We start from the raw sequence: 16,980 nt of genomic DNA, 5'->3' as shown, positions 1-16,980 counted from the left end.
ATCGGGATTGGATGTGCGTGTCATCATCATGAGAACCCGTCACGAGCTTTTATTCCTGACAATGCTCCTTCGAGAATGCCCCACATCAACGGATGCCAGTCGCAACGGAGGCTGGGCCGATGCTCCTTTGGGAATGCCGTCTAGAAGTAGACGTTGCTGTGCTCGATGGGGCGAGATGATGCTCGGCTATGCTGGAAGACCGCTGACTGTTGAGTCGGCCATGTCCGTTGGGTAGTAACTAATTGGAATGCTTGATTGAGTGAATTGACCATGCCTGATTATGAGACAGAATTGTGGCATAGAATGGGATGTATCATAATGATTTGGCCTTATAATCAGGACTACTATGATTGATTGAGATATGAGTTGAAGTGTTTCAATTACTGAGTACATTGACTGGATGCATATGTTATATGAACTGTATTAATGTGCAGGGAGATGCTAAGGCGAGGTAAGTCTCATTTGATGTGTGCTTAGGCTGCCTTTAGGTGTATTATCTTCCTAATTGAGGTTTAGGGTATAGACTCGCTGAAATATTGTCTCACCTTGTCATGGTTTAAATTCTTTATAGGTCCCTAAATGGAGGTGCGCCACATCCGTTTTGGGTGGCTACGAGAGGTGAAGACCGAGCATACCATCTTGCATGTCCCTAAAAATCCTTCGACCCGCGAGCTCGTTGTGACTACGATCTGGGTCAATGAAAGCCAACCTTAGTTGGTACCTCATCAATTCAAAGCTTGATTTCATCACGAACCTAATGGGGTCCGAGAAGGTCCCGTGGATAGTTTCGACGGACCTGCCGTCGAGGGTGAGGGTGAGGAGGTACTCGACCCTGTTGTGGACGCCGATATTATTGCAAATATCACAGAGAGCTAGTTGCCCGATGATGAGCAGGAACCCGAAGTAGAGAAGGTAGCTGACCCTCTAGACCTCGGCATCCCTAACGGTGTCGTAGTGGACCCGGATCCCAAGTAGGAGGGTCCGGGGTAGGGTTAGCTTGGTAGTCCTTTTTGGATCTTGACTTCTTGTACATAACTTTGTAGGGCTGACTTGGTTTGTTTATATAAATGTGTTTATGAAATTTGTTATCCTGCTTTTCTATCCTTTGTTTGTTTGTTGTTTGAAAATTGTTTATTTCGCTTCCGCATGTGCATAATCGATTTGGTCAGCGACGCGTCCTGGGAACGTCGCAAATTAGTTGACCACCGAGGAATGTGCCCGCGCTCGAGGTTCGGGGCGTGAAACCCCTTCACGTTTAGTCTAGTCATTTGCCTAGTACTAAGCATAGAAAATATTGAGGCCTGGAAAGACTCGAAATTAGGACCTCCAATGCTGATTTTATGTGAAAATTTGGTGGAATCACTGTCAACTGTTCTGAAATTTTAAGCTATTAGATGAAGGAATGATTATTATTTGCATATTCTAACACTTTGCTTGCCTGGAAAGCCTATGCAACCTAACGCCTACTGAGCTGAAAGAGCTTGCTTTGGGCAAAGAGAACATTTGTTTGGGTTTTTCAAGGAAGCCAGCTCCAAGATCTCGAGCGGTGGATCTCGGAGAACAAGTACGAGAAGCGAAACAAGGGACGAGGTTTCCTGTTAGGGAGCTCGGCCCCGTAGACGCTCATCCTGTCGCAACCCCTCAATTTGCACGGGTCCCACCGCTGACGGGCCCCATGTTTGGGGACCATTCGTGCAACGAGATACTGGTGGTGGAGGTGGCGAGGGTCAGGGTGGAGGATCTGATGGGATGGCGCGCAGGGGGAGCACTGGCGAGGGTGCGGAAGGAGAACGTGAAGGGAGGGCGTGGAGGAGTTGTTGGGCTGTGGCCGATGAAGGGAGGCAGAGGAGGGGGAGAGTCAAGGAGCCCGTGGAGAAGGCGAAGAAGGCAATGGGGGTAGGACGGAGCTCGAGTCTCAACTTGGCTGGGCTGGTCCATGAGATTCTGCAATTGCAACATGCAGTTGATGGTTCGAGCAATTAATTCGTAATGGCGTATATGATCTGGTTATAAATAAATTCCAGACTCTCTCATAAGCGAATGTCTTTCGGAAATCTTCTTTATGCCTTTCATCAAATATGCCGTAAATTTATGACATCCCTGATATTTTGTCATGGATGCCTTGTGTATTTCATTGAAATTTATGCAAAGAGTGGTGAACATCATTTGTATTTCATACAAGGAGTGCATTTGAGGTTTTAAAAGTCTCCAGTGTCGACCTTTTAATATACTATGGTGTAAGATTTATCGTTTGTTAAATCATTTCATCTCGATTATTTCATTTACCGAGCATTTTCTTCATAGTCAAATTGTGGGAGACTTGTGACTACACGTGCCACGTTTGAGTTATGTGATCTAGCTCACTCGATAATGCCGTGCGACTACGTACGTATAGGTATATATGTCGGGTCATTTTTCCTAAAGATCATCCGGTGAACATTGAAAAATGAATGGACTGTACATACTTTCTCAAAGAAATTATATTTATCTTTTTGCCCACCTTATTGTATCTTGATTTTCACCTCATATGGCTCCTCGTTCAATTCTTTTGGTGTCACTGGGTCCCTTTCCTCATTCAAGAATCTCCTCCCTTCTTCCACTTCGTTCTAGGAATTTATCAATTTTTCGGGGTCTCAAAGGCGCACAGAAACTGGAAATGGATTAGGAATGACTGAGTTCCATTAGAAGAGCAAGTGATAAAGTGCACTTTTCCCTTTTGTACGACCAGTTGTTAACAAGATAAGCGAAGCACCCTACTCTGTTCTCAAAGACAGTTTACATGTGCTGCATCATTGGATTTTATTACATCGTTTGCAACCTACCGTACCATTATTCAACTGGCTAACACTAGACATAAGCTTATCACCCAAAGACCGTTATCGAAAGGAATACTTTCAACTTGCAGCAGCATCGATACGTAGAGATGTCATCGATTCAATACTTCTCTCTGAATCTGGCTTGTAAAGCTGGATATCTCGTCCATTCAGTGGTTGAATAGGTCTAGCATTATTCCAGGCACCCTGCAATTCGTAATCATCTTTTGAACATGAGAAAATTACACGCAACATGTTGTAGCGGTAATCTTAATCAGGGATGTAACCACTAAGGTTTTGATGGAACAATGCGGCCGAGAAACTTAGGGCACTTACATCGTCAACGAGACGTCTCAGAGACCAGATTTGTTTCTCTGTGACACTGCTGGGCTGGTGAATATTGAACAAGGAATGGTTAGTTCAGAAATTACTTACAACATTAGAATTTACCGTTTTTAAGCATTGCTGATTTGGTGAAACATCGACGCCTTCTGGGGTTTACCTGCTTGTTGACGATCCATTTGACACCTTCTGTGCAGGGAGGAGTCGTGAGAGAGCCCTTGTATCTGTAGTAACTGTGTTCACCCCTGATGATCTCTCTTGGGTCGATCACCCCCACTTCTATCTCTTCCCCAGCTTCCATCTCTTCTCCATGTGTTTCGCACGTTACACGCCTCAACACCTGCACATCGTCAAATTATGCTTATTGCTGCATTTGATCGAATACACATGGATCGACATAAATTGGTCCAACAACAAGATGTACGACGCCAAGAAGTGCTCTTCGCTTCTGTTCTGAGGTTTAGAATTTGGAAATTACAGTATTTATGCTGTGATTCTACCTCTATACAAGTGACAAAAACAGTCCCACCCTGTGTTTTGTTCGCCTTTTGGGGCCATTCCTCTTACATGTTTCGTTGTGATAAAAACTAAATTTGATGTAGTAGCTATTGCGATTGTAATGTAATAGAGCCGCAAGAGTGTCACTATTTACTTGCTATTTTGTGAATTTTATTATGCATACATATGATATACTAATAATATATAGTTTACAACAAAATAATGTTAGTTGGTCACATTATTGCACGTAAAAATTGTCAAATGCACCATCACAGAAATGTAATTGTAAGATTGTTATTGTATTACCAATAAGATTATCTTTAAATGGAGATTCCCGAAAGATTGAAGTAAGAATATATTAACCTTCCATCGTCTACAACCTTTCAAAGAAAATAACTCATCTTTGTCGTCCACTTTAGTTTATTCTTCTCATTAAAAAAAAGAAAAAACCTTTTCAATGGCTCAAACTGTAAATGCATAAAAAACATAAAAGTACCCACTGCTTTTAGATTAAAAAACTACTCGACAACCAAACAATTGAATAAATAGTCAAATTTTAATACAAATTTCATAGCGGCGCGCGCATTGATTCTAGTTGTTCTGTTTAAGAAATTTTTGCATACCTCTTCAATAAAAGCATTTGGTTCGCCTATCTCGTACAGTAGTCCAACAACAACAGTGTTGCCCGGAACCTCTCCATCTAAAGTTGAGTGAACCATGTGAAGCTCCAATTGATAGCTACACAAAAACATTTTCCAATCTCATCAACATATTGAGACACAAAAAATGGGACAAGTGTGCCAGGAATTCTAAAATTAATCACAAAAGTGAAATCAAATCATAAAAATTACAAATATTACAATCAACCTCCAGAGCTTATCAAATTAGTGCAATAAAAAACTTCCATTAGCTCCGTTAATATGAGATGTTGAAAATACTAACACGGCAATTTTTTTAACATTGTCTTGAGGACACAGGGAGCATATGGTGCCAAGTGTAGATGCCAGATGAGGGTAAAAACCGAAAATAAAAAATAAATAAACAAAAACCAGCCAAATAAGAAGGAAACTACAACTTGGGGGGTTGATCCTCCAAGTTTTCTTACATGCAATCAAGACCTCTAAATTTTGTAATTTGTGCATCAAATCCTTCGATCAACTATTTTAACTAAATTATCAAATTAATTAATGACATGTGACTTATGTGACAAAAATTGACACGTGATGCTAACAAGGCATCAAATGAACAGAAAACAAACGGGCAAAATAAGGAAAACGAATCCTAATTTGACATTACATGTCATGATGGGTCGACAAAGCACTCAATTGCACACATCAAGAAAGTCAAATTATTTGATTGCACAAATCCAAAAAGTTAGAGGATTTAATTACCAAAAAAAAAGAGTTAGGGACTGAATTGCATAACCCAGAAAGTTAGAGGACTTAACTACCCAAAATAAAAGTCAGAAAACCAAATTGCAAAAACGATAAAACCTTGTACTTAACCCTTTCTTTTTCCCACTAAGGTTATGCTTGGGAATGCAATTGTCATTTTTCGTCAACAATCAGCTTTTCTAAGATCTTGGATAAAATTTTCAAATTTGCAAGACCCTCACAGCTGTAACAGCCTAGAGCAGCTTTTAGGAAATTGCATTCCTTAGCTCTTAGGTTCGGTAACCTTGTTGCAATGTTACTATTTTATTAAGCGAAGTGGCTTGTTAATTTGGCAATACTTTTTAAAATTATAATGCCTCAAAGTAGGGTAAAACGCTATTCTGAAAATCCCTATAGTTGTGAATGTGACGTAGCCGTAAGTAAGGAGTTTGCCAAACACTTCGTAAATGTTACAGCAGTACTTTTGAGAAGTATTGAAAGTAGCATGCTCGTGTTCATACGAATTGAGAAAGAGAGACCTTTTGCCATCGATGGTATGCTCGGAAGGGTGGTGCCAATGACATTGTTGCAAGAAGTACTCTCTACCATCTACCTTGATCGACCCTGCCCTTCTATCGCCCCACCGAAGCTGCAATCGATACAAAGAAAGTTGCTCAATTATTTTTCTCTATTGATATTTTCTGGTCAAGGATAGACCGTTCATCTTCCCTGGTTGGACACTTATTACAGATTAAATGAAGTCAAAGGGCGAATATTTACTAGCTTTTACCATAGTCATGTGGGTCCATAATGAGATTCTCATTAAAGCTTCTGATCATTTTGTATTATACATGTCGGAGAAGGTTTAGAAAGAAAAAAAAAAGAAAAAAGAAACAAACAAACAAACCCAAGTCATATGGGAGTTGAAGTTGTTCCAAGATCCGTTTTCCTATTCAGTAGTCATATCGATTGGGAGTTACTTATGCATTTTTTGCATACGTAGGACACAGAACACCTTGGAGCATGGCAAGGTCTAAACTCCACTTTAAAATCAGAAAATTAATCAATTCAAATCTTGAATATCTTGAAAATTATTTAAGTGACTTAAAAATGACGTTATTCATACTTTTCTGAAATGAAATATTAGAAGTTCAAGATAAATATTGCGTCAAATACCTACTCATTCGCTCTTGTTAAAATTGAGGATTTAACACTTTTCAAAGAAACCAGGGCTTGGAATTGTTAGCATTTCCCATGTTAGCATGTTTTTCGAAGAAAAAAAGGCGGGGATCATCATAATTCTGGTCGGATTTACCTGAAGATCATGGCCTCTATTCCTGACGTAGGCATAGCTTGGCTTGTAATTCCTCCTTAGGTCCCCCAAGTGTGGAATCACTTTCACATTCTCTCTTGCCAAGTCAATTGGAGATTGCTTCCGTCCTTCACTGCATGCTCTCCATTCTTCCTCCAGATATCCCCAGTTCTCTGGTCCCCTCTCGCTCCCGACTATGTAACTGAAGCCAGTCTCATCCTCTAACGCACCACGAAATCACACACGCGCAGAACGACATCGCCAAAATCAAAAGCCAAAACCACCATGACATACACTGAGAAAGAGAGAGAGAGAGAGAGAGAGAGAGAGAGAGAGAGGAGTGTTTACCAACTTCTCCAGATGGGGTCGATGCCGCATGCAAGTACGTGGCAAGAAGACTTAGGAGGAGAGCGGAGAAGACTAGAGTTTTGCTTTGGCTTTTCATCTTGTTTTTCCTTCTTCTCAAAAGGATTTCGGTGCAAGCGAATACAATTACTCAACTAGAACGAGACGCGATGCCTCAATCAGTTTGTTTTAGTGAAACCTCCTAACTCCCATTTATATAGGCGTTTCAACTTTGAGTGAACTTCGACCAAAAAAAGAAAAAAAAAAAAACTTTGAGTGAACAGTGCTATGCACGTGAACAAGGTGGTTCGGTAAAGATTGTGCGACTACGACAAATAATGAAGACGTGAGGAATCTGTCCACCTGTCTATCTCGCTTAATGGTAACTTAATCTATAGTCTAATAGTAGAGAGAGAGAAGTGATTACCAACTTCTCCAGATGGGGTCCATGCCGCATGCAAGGACGTGGCAAGAAGATTTAGGAGGAGAGCGGAGAAGACTAGAGTTTTGCTTTGGCTTTTCATCTTGTTTTTCCCTTCTTCTCAAAAGGATTTCGGTGCGAGCGAATATAATTACCCACGTCGAACGAGAACGCGGTACAGGAGGGCAATGCCTCAATCAGTTTGTTTTAGTGAAATCTCCCAATTCCCATTCATATATGCATTTCAACTTCGAGTGAACAGTGCCATGCACGTGAACAAGGTGGTTCGGTAAATATTGTGCGACTACGACTAATAATGAAGACGTGAGGAATCCGTCCATCTGTCTGTCTTACCTATCGTTAATTAATCTATAGTCTAACAGTGGATAAATAATCCGTAATCTATCACGTGCTATAAAAAGGTTATGCAAGTTCTAGAGAATTCATTACTGAAAGGGCATTGAGCTAGCTGATAAGTCCAAGACGTAATAAATAAAATCATTAAGAGGGTAGTTCTTTTTTATAACCTAAGGGCACGGGCGCCTGTCACGACAAATTTCTCCCATACATTTGTGTGATGAAAAGTGGGCCTTCAGAGCAGTAGGGTGAAATGTGAGAGATGCAAAAGGGTTGATACAATGTACAATTGGTTGTAGAAGTAGGGTCGGAAATTTTATGCTAGATTCCGGAGATGTGTTGATTATCATTTTAAAGTATCTATAAAGGAGGCTAGCCTTTGATGCATAAACTGGTGGATAGGTGATGCTGCTCTCCTAATAATTGGTTACGGCAAGCCAAAACCAATCGTCAGGCTTCCGTGAGATGTATGTCTTACTCGAGGACTGAATGCCAAGCTAAATAGGGTAAAGTTTAGTCAATAATGACTATACATGTGTCGCTCCAAGGACTCGATTAGTAAGACTTTCATGTGGAACGTAATCCATATGGTAGATCTTTCCTAATAACGCGCAGTAGAGGGATTTCCTAGGTAATCAATCGCACTAAGTAGCGTGTTGAATGCAAGGCTCACGTTGCTATTTTGATTAGTGGATAAAATACTCCCGTTACTTTCATGTCGAATCTAATCCACATGTTACATGATTCCTAGTGACGTGCAGTAACGGAACTTGCAAGGTAACCAGTTGAAATAAGTTGCATGTTGAATGCAAGGCTCACGTTGCCATTTTGACTAGTTTGATAAAATAATTACATTACTGTCATATTGAATATAGTCTATATGGTACATCTTTCCTAGAGACGTGCAGCAGAGGGATTTGCTAGTTGACCAGCCAAACTAAGTTGCATGTTGAATGTAAGGCTCACGTTCCGTTCGCTGGGTCCGCCTATGTCGGGCCCAGCTAACGCACATATATAAAACAAAAATAAAAGTAACGAAATGAATTTTCCATGTCCTACCCTCTATCACGCGAGAGAAGTTATAGTACCCAAGCATGCCTCGCACTCTGATCATTAAAGACGCGAATGATAGTCATTATATTTTTAGATACAATTTTTTGCCACTGTTTTTATTCTTTAAAATAAAAATATACGTTTGATAAGAACACAAAATTTATATATCCAAAATATAAATTTTATTTGATAACCACACAAAATTTCTTCATACTAAGTGGACGGCAATGGGAAGAGATTGGCGAAGGATGGTGGACGGTGATAGCAAGAGGTGGCAGTCAATGGCAACTAGCGAACAGCGGATGGGTGGTCACCTAGTAGTAACAGCAAGTAATAAGAAAAGTTTTTATTTATCTTTTCCGTTCTAAATTTATTTCTAGGCTAAAAATTTATTGTATAAGTAAAAAAATGAAATTGTGCTATTAAACGAATTTTCATTCTAAGCCTGTTTTCAATAACAGAAAAATAAATCGGATCAAAAATAAAATAATTATCATGTGCTCCTTAAATTGCTAGTAAAATTAAGTTATTCTATCTCAAATGCGATGTCACGAGAAATGAGTATGAAACTCCGATTCGACGACGAGGGATAGCCATCAGCGTCGGTTATCCCCTTTCGATCTTTTTAAAAAGAAATGCCTACATTTTTTGTTTTATATAAAGTTTTCCGTTCACCTTTCTTTTCATTTCACTTTTTTTCCATCCTAGGAGACTACGACCCGCACCCGCAAGTGACAAGACACATAATAATAAGACCGCCCCATTGATGAATAACAAAAAAAAAAAAAAAAATCACGAGAATGAGATGGTCCAATTATCTACGTGGCAACATGTAAGCGCTCACTTCATGCTCCCAATTTTCATTGGACAGTTGTGGTTGGCGAAGAATGCCGCCATTGAAGCCAAGACAATTGAAGCCAAGACAACCAAGAGCGGCCAGGTGATTGTTTTGTCATTTGTCAATGCGTGGCGTTGCACATTCATCTGCTTCGTAACATTCTTTTCTCTTCTCTCTTTTTGGTTGCACCGACTCTATCATTTGCTCCGGACAAGAATATTAAAAGCATCGTAATCTTCTTACGGTGCTTATTCGAATACTATTACTTTTTTTCAATCACCTGATTATCACATGGGTATAAAAATTTTCACTAAAATACCGTTTCTCACGAATAATCCTTTCCATTCAAATGTGAAATTTATAAATAAATTAAAGCCCAATATAGCAAGAGTACAAATAAATGTCATTGTTTCTTTATCTCTTTAAGTGCTTCCACACATAAACAATGTTGTTTTCAGTATATCTGTCTTTTCAAATATCCATGTTTTTCCTCTCTCAACGCTTTGTCTCTTAAAATCCTACGCCCATAGATCATAGGACAAAGCAAATCAAGCTCTCTTTCCATTAGGGCTTTGTCTTCTCCTCTGCTCACACACTCACTCTATGTTCGTGGAGTGAGCTCTTGCTTGTTCAGTGTTATCCTCTTTCGCCAGTAGCCCAAACCCTTTTTGTCTAAAATATTCTTGTTGGACTTCGCAAGCTACAATAGCAAAAATATGACTTTCATATTCGCTTGTTAATGGAACCGTGAGCCACTTCTGTTGCTTCTACTGCCCATTGCAAATTTGATGAGATGATTTGCCCCAATGTGAAGTATTAGGGTTTTGGTTCAATTAGAGTTCTTGAAGATCAAAATTGAATTTTGCTCCAATTTTTTTAAGTGAGGCTAGGGTTGTTCAATCAGAGTCACCATACTCTTGCGAGGCATGCTTGGGTACTATAACTTCTCTCGCGCGATAGTGGGTAGGACATGTGTCACGCCCCGATCCTCGACGCGCGCACATCCTTCTACTTGGTCGATTTTAGAATGCGATATCCCAGGACCCATGTATCGCCGACCCTTTCTTTTATTCAGCACATGCGGAAGCGATTATAAATCCCCGCACAATAAAACAATGGGATAGGAAAGCAGCCATATTTTTCATATTGAAATTCACAACCACACTTTCATTAACAGCACAACTCATAGTATATTTACAATACTATTTACAGCATAAAAGTCTCACACCTATCTACTAAAGAAGGGTTCACAAAAGGGATGGATCTCAATCCACATCTAGGGTTATATTCAAGATCCCTCTCTTTATCATCTTCTACTTCAAAATACTTTCTCCCTTCAGTTCTTCCTCCCTCGCTTTTCTCGTGTCCCGAAATGGTTATTCAATAACCAATGAGACCACGTCTCGCCGAGTCCTACCCACTAAGACCCGATTAATAAACTAATACGCCATACGGTTGCCTAAGCACAACACGAGTCGAGGACTTACCTTAGCCTCGGTTCCAACCTCCGCAATTCAAGGTTAAACACGTATATTCAAACAATTCACGACATCCGATCAAGCATTGATCAATCGACTTAGTCGATTACATGTCGGCCGACCATCTCTAGGTCATTCCCACTCATACCACGATTTCCCAGTGGTGTACTCATTCACCAAATCACATGTGTTTCTCGGGCGCGTTTTCGCCAATGACATACCGATCACCGACACCGTGCGTTCTTTAAGGCGCCGTTTTGCACTGATAACCTTGATCACCGAACCACGTGTCCTTTCAAGGGCGCCGTTTTCGCCAAGTGACATCGGCTATAGACAACACATCGTGCGTTCTTTTTAAGGCGCGCCGTTTTGAGTGATATTCCCATAACCACCGAACCACGTTTGTCTATAAGTCATTTACGTGCGTTCTTTAAGGCGCCGTTTCGCGGTGATACTTCCAATCACCGAACCACGTATGTCCAATAATATCGTACCTGATTGGTCTCACCATTCTCCCTACTATATAGCCCATCAACGTACTGGCGCTATATACTCATGCTCGGCCATTACCAATCAAATACTCAATAACAAACAATTTGGGACAATTCCTCAAATTTCACAATTTAAATCAATTCCATAAAAATTGAAGCTCAATTAAATAAACGGACTGCACCACGAATCGGCACGAAATTCCAGTCACCGGCCATCCCGGTTGAATTTCCGGAAAAATAATTAATTAAATAAATAAATTTCGAAAATAAATAAATAAACATTGAAAATCCAATTTAGGCCCATATTGCCTTATTGGAGCTCCGAAACGGGTCGGGAAAAATCCCGAGATGCATTCAATAAATAACCAAACATTTCTACTTGCTAATAGCTAGGTCTAACCACCCAACACGCATCATTAAGTCACTAAATTAATTGTTCTAACCTAATCTAACCACCTAAGTGCATGTAATTAAATCTAACCAACCCTAAGGCATAATTAGCAAACTAATAAAGCATTAGTGAGTAAAACTCACTTGATCAAAATGGAATCGAATCACCACAACGGCGACGCGACGGCCGAAATCGAACTTTCGACAATATCGGCCATGGACCTGGACCGCCTTGACTGGGCCCAACAAATCTCAGCCCAAATGAGATTTGCTCTTGCACTGGAATGGGCTTGCTCTTGGACTTGGGTCTAGCTACGATTGGGCTTAATGGAGTTGCTGGATTTTGGGCCTCAAAACTGGGCTTGCGAATTCACTTGGGCTTCAATTCTAATTGATGATGGGCTGAGTTCACAAGGAAATTGCTGGGCTTCAAGATGTCAAACTGCAGGCTGCTTGATGGACCAAAATGCCGATCATTTGGGCTGCGAAGTGGGCTGCTATTGGGCTGCCGAAATTAATCAATTGCTGGGCTGAAGTCATTGGCCTCATGGGCTGGGCTGTTGGACCGAAGACAGAAGCAGCTTCGGTGGCTGAGCTGGGGAAGACGCGGCCACGGATCTGCTTCGTGGAAGACCTCGCAGACGAAGGTAGCTGGCAGGCGTTCTTCTTCGTGAACGCTGACCAAGCTTGGAGACTTGGACCGAATGATGAAGAGGGTCCACGCAGAAGCAGCTTGGATGCGTGGACGGTGAAGCAGCTGCGGCAGTTTTGTTGGTCTTCGATGGGTTGCGGTGTTGGCCGAAGAAGAGGCAGCTGTCGCACGTTGGCGGAGCAAGGGTCAACGTTGGTGCTTCAAGGGATTTCGGTGGCAACCCGTGGGGAAGGAAACGCTGGCAGAGACGTGCGGTTTGGTGGGGTGCGGAGCTGGCGTGAGTGGCCGACCAAGGATGGGCAGCGCCGCTCGGATGCAGCAAGGTGGTCTTCTTCGCTGGAGATTGACCGCGTGAGTTTGATTCGGTGGAGACGCGTGGCTGAAGACGTCTGCACCCGGTGGAGCTTCGCTCGATGGTCTTCAGTCAACAAACGGTAAGGAGACAAGAACAAGTGGAGAGAAACGTGGACAAGGGGGGCTAGTTGCAGGCGTGCGAAGGAGCTGCGGTTTCGGTGGAGGGAGGACGTGGCCTTTCTTTGGTGCAAGCTGACCGAAGATTGAAGAAGCTGGGCTCCTTTCTCTCTGCTGGTGCTGGTGTCGCACGAAGGAATCGGGAGAGAGAGAGATTGTGGGGTTAAGTCTTCGGTGGAATTGCAGGGAAGTTGGACGTTCAATGAACTTGGAGCTTCGCTGGTTCTGCCTCCTTTTTTGCTGGTCACGCACGGTCTTGAGGATAAGAGAGAGTGGAGGCCCACCAGCGCGATATTTTCCAATCTCGCTTCTAAGATTTATCCTATAACCAAAGATAACCCACTACTTCCAACGGTACCCACCAAAGACACCTCCACGACCTTCCACCATTCAAATTACCAAAGCATGGGGGTTACAATTTCTCGTCTTCGTTTCAAGTGCTTCTTCTATTCTCTCGATTCATTTTAAATTGGCCACCATAATTTCAATCGACGTATCAATGCTTCATTTGCTAATTTTCCTCATCCAATAACCCATCTTCGCATCTCATTTTTTGCGACTGAAACCATCTCCGGCATTTTCTCGACTAAAAACAACCCGCGGGACTTTTTCCCAAAAAGTGTCGGGTGTCGAAAAATCTTCCGAGACCGAGTCGATACTCCTAAAATTTATTGTGACATGGCCAAAACTTCACTTTCTGAAATCGGACTCGAATTGGCGGTTAATTTTCATTCGGCGCGTTTTTAGCGTGACCTAGACTATCGGTTTTCAGAACTTTTTAAGGCAAATGACCCGCGGTCGATTTTCTTCGAGCCACTATAAACCCACTCGACTCAATGGCGACTCTTGATTGTCGTGAAAATCTCGAGGATTCACTTACGGACACAGCACCAAAACAATAAGAAATCGGTCTAGTGCCGGTCAACGAGAATTTTCTAATTTAGTGGTGTCACCCACGATTAGCCACACATCTCGCCGAACCGACCTATCTCTCGATCTCTAATCGATTTTATACATGCGCCGCAATGGCCTCTAAAGATAGACACGGTCAAGTTCGATTCCGATCGAAGCTCAAGTCTATTGCCTTAAAATTCCTTAATAATTTCCCAGCTAGTCTAGTTATCTCGAGAGTGATCGGCTTCCGAGAATAACCCTATAGACGCGTCAATGAAATGCCCGATTAATTCAGTAGAAGACAGGGTTGAAAATTTGGGATGTCACAACATGTTTAAATTAAATGCCTTGAATTAGCCTTGGATGGGAGACATTTCATATTTTAAAGACTTGCATGATCCTATTGATGGTGATAAGGTTAAAGGAGACAAGGAAGACAAAGAATGGGGGCAAATGAATGAGAAAAAGATTGGGTTTATTCAACAATGAATTGATGATCGTTTTGCCCAAGAAACAAAAGCCAATATTTTGTGGAAAAATTACAAGATCTATGAGAGGAGATCTCATAGAATAAAGCTTTTTTTTTAGTTAAAAGACTTGTGAATTTGAGATACAAAGAAAGGATTAGCATGTCAGAATATTTAAGGATATTCAAGATGTTGTAAGTCAATCGACAAAATCTTGAGATTGACCTAAGTGATGAATTACAATCATGTCTATTGCTTGGTACTCTTCCAAAAAGTTGGGATGCTTTGGTTGTGGCATTAAACAATCGGACTTTTGGTGTGTCTTCTATGAGCTTGATTAAAGAAAACTTGTTCTATGAAGAAACAGTGCGAAAATGCTTGAATTATACTTATAAAACGAAGGTTTTGGTCATAGAAAACTGGGCGAGAAGTCAATCAAAAAAGTTTCAAATTATTGATGACATAGGCAAGCCAAGAGGAAGGTCGAAATTAACAAGGAGTGTTAAATGTTATGATTGTGGTAAATAGGACATTATGCCAAATAGTACTAGTTGCCAAAGAGAGGTAAATCCCATGATAGAAATGGATATTGAAAGAAAGAAAAGACTATGTTCATATGTGATGACACTTGTGTGAATCTTACTTGCCAAGGTTGTAGCTGCATCGTTGATTTTGCAACTTTAATTCATGTGATGTCACAGCATGACTACTTCACTTCGTATTGCAGCGATGATTTCGTTATGTTAGGATGAAAAACAGTAGTGTCTCCAAGGTTATTAGGATAGGAAATGTTTATTTGGAAACCGTTATTAGATGCATCTTGCTTTTGAAAAACGTAAGACATGTTCAGAGCATTCGACTTCACTTGATCTCCGTTGGTGCCTTAGATGATGATGCTTATTGCAATTTCTTTGGTAATAGCTAATGGAAATTGACCAAAGGTTTCATGATAATGGCTAAGGGTAAGAAGACATGCACTCTCTACAACATGCAAGCTAAGTTGATGGGAGTAAAGGTAAATGCAGTGGAGGACTCCTTAGTTAACCTATAGCTTATGAAACTTGATCATCTTTATGAGAAGGTGGTTGAAATTCTTGCTAGAAAGAATTTTCTACCATTAAATGAGAGAAATTTCAAGGAATGTACTCACTATCTAATAGGTGAGCAACAAAGATTATCATCCATAGTTCCTCTCCACACACAAAATTAGATGTATTTGATTTAGTTCACACTGTTGTTTGTTACATGGATGCTAGATCACTTACTGGTACATTATACTTTGAAATATTTATTGATAATTGCTCTAGAAAAATATGGGCTATTACTTTGAAATTTAAAGACCAGATGCTTGTTGCTTTCAACCAATTTCATGTTAATGCAGAAAGAGAAATTGGGAAAAATTGAAATGTGTTCGACTTGGACAATAGTGGCGAATATAGAGACTTATTTGAACATTATTGTAGAGATCACATTTCAAGCTTGAAGACAGTTTGAAAACACCACCACAAAATAGAGTGGCTAGAGAATGAACTTAATAATTAATTATTTAATTCAGTGTAGGCTTTCTCATGCGAGGTTACTAAAATCATTATGGGACGAAGCAATGAGAGTAAGAGTGGATTTGATAAATCTTTTTCCATCATTTTTTCTTGAAAGGGATGTTTCGCAAAGAGTTTGGAGTGGGAAAGATATTTCGTACAATCATCTAAAGGTGTTTAGTTGTCATGCATCCATGCATGTTCCAAACCTGATGACAAGTCTAAGAAATGTATCTTATGAAGAGTTTGGCTTCATGTTATAGGATCCAACTGTAAAGAAAGTCTTAGAAGCCAAGTTGCAGTATTCTTTAGACATCAAACCAAGACATTAATAAGTCAAGTTGGCCAAAGATTGTGGTTCAACAATCCATGAGTTTTAGCCCAAATCCTCCAAGGTATTAGGTGGAAATCATGAGGAAGAATTATATGGGAATGATGAAAATAGCAAATCTTCACAAAATGTTAATTCTTCAGTTGAGACATGTGAAACAATTGACCAAGAATAACCCACTGAGCCAATGGAGCCAATTGAGCAAGAACACTTAAAAATAAGCCAATGGTCCTACCCCAAGTTAGAAGATCTACAACTGTGACATGTCGAAATTTGACCCCGTTTCAAATATACAAAATGGTTGGTTCATCGATGTGCTTATGGTTAATTTACTTGAAACTAATCACTCTCGAGTTAACTAATCTATTAGGTGAGACCGTTAAGGAATATAAACACGATAGACTGGAGAATTCGATCGGAAATCGAACGCTCGACCATAATAATCGACAAGAGTCAATACGATACTGTTATAAATCGATTAGGAAATGGATATAGGTTGATTTAATGGAATCATGTAGTCGAATTGCTAGTGATTCCGCACAATTGCGATATTCATGTCGAACATCAGTAAACCAATTTTCTATCGATATTATACTCGAAACATGTAATTGAAACCTCATGATTTTATGACAACCGAGAGTCGTCTACAATTCGGAGATGCACAAACGTGATCGAAAATTATCAACCACGGGTTAAATGCGCTAAAATCCCTAAAAGCTACCCGATAGGTTAGGTCGTACAAAAGTCGCGTTCGGTCAATTTTAACCATGAAATTAAATTCGGTTTCGAGAATCGGACGTTCGAGTGTGTCATGATTCATTTATAATATGTCATCTCACCTTTCTCAAAATTTTCTTCAAGTCTGAAATTTTAAGGAAAAATGAATTTCGACAAAAAAAATTAAAAAGGAAATTTG

At 40.5% G+C, this 16,980-nt stretch overlaps 1 protein-coding gene across 1 annotated transcript; it reads right to left on the bottom strand.

Annotated features, from left to right (window-relative positions):
- Positions 1-2,657: 2,657 nt before the first annotated feature.
- LOC104439188 (alpha carbonic anhydrase 7) lies at positions 2,658-6,788 on the bottom strand. Its single transcript, XM_039305248.1, has 7 exons — positions 6,687-6,788; positions 6,342-6,559; positions 5,566-5,675; positions 4,277-4,391; positions 3,316-3,495; positions 3,150-3,203; positions 2,658-3,020 (listed from the first exon to the last, which is right to left on the bottom strand). The coding sequence occupies exons 1-7, from the start codon at positions 6,781-6,783 to the stop codon at positions 2,895-2,897; spliced, it is 900 nt and encodes a 299-aa protein (XP_039161182.1). The 5' UTR covers positions 6,784-6,788; the 3' UTR covers positions 2,658-2,894.
- Positions 6,789-16,980: the final 10,192 nt, after the last annotated feature.

The sequence above is a fragment of the Eucalyptus grandis genome, chromosome 1, assembly GCF_016545825.1.
Source record: "Eucalyptus grandis isolate ANBG69807.140 chromosome 1, ASM1654582v1, whole genome shotgun sequence".
Taxonomy (NCBI): domain Eukaryota; kingdom Viridiplantae; phylum Streptophyta; class Magnoliopsida; order Myrtales; family Myrtaceae; genus Eucalyptus; species Eucalyptus grandis.
Note: the sequence above shows the minus strand (reverse complement) of the source record. Positions and strands in the feature narration are given on the sequence as shown.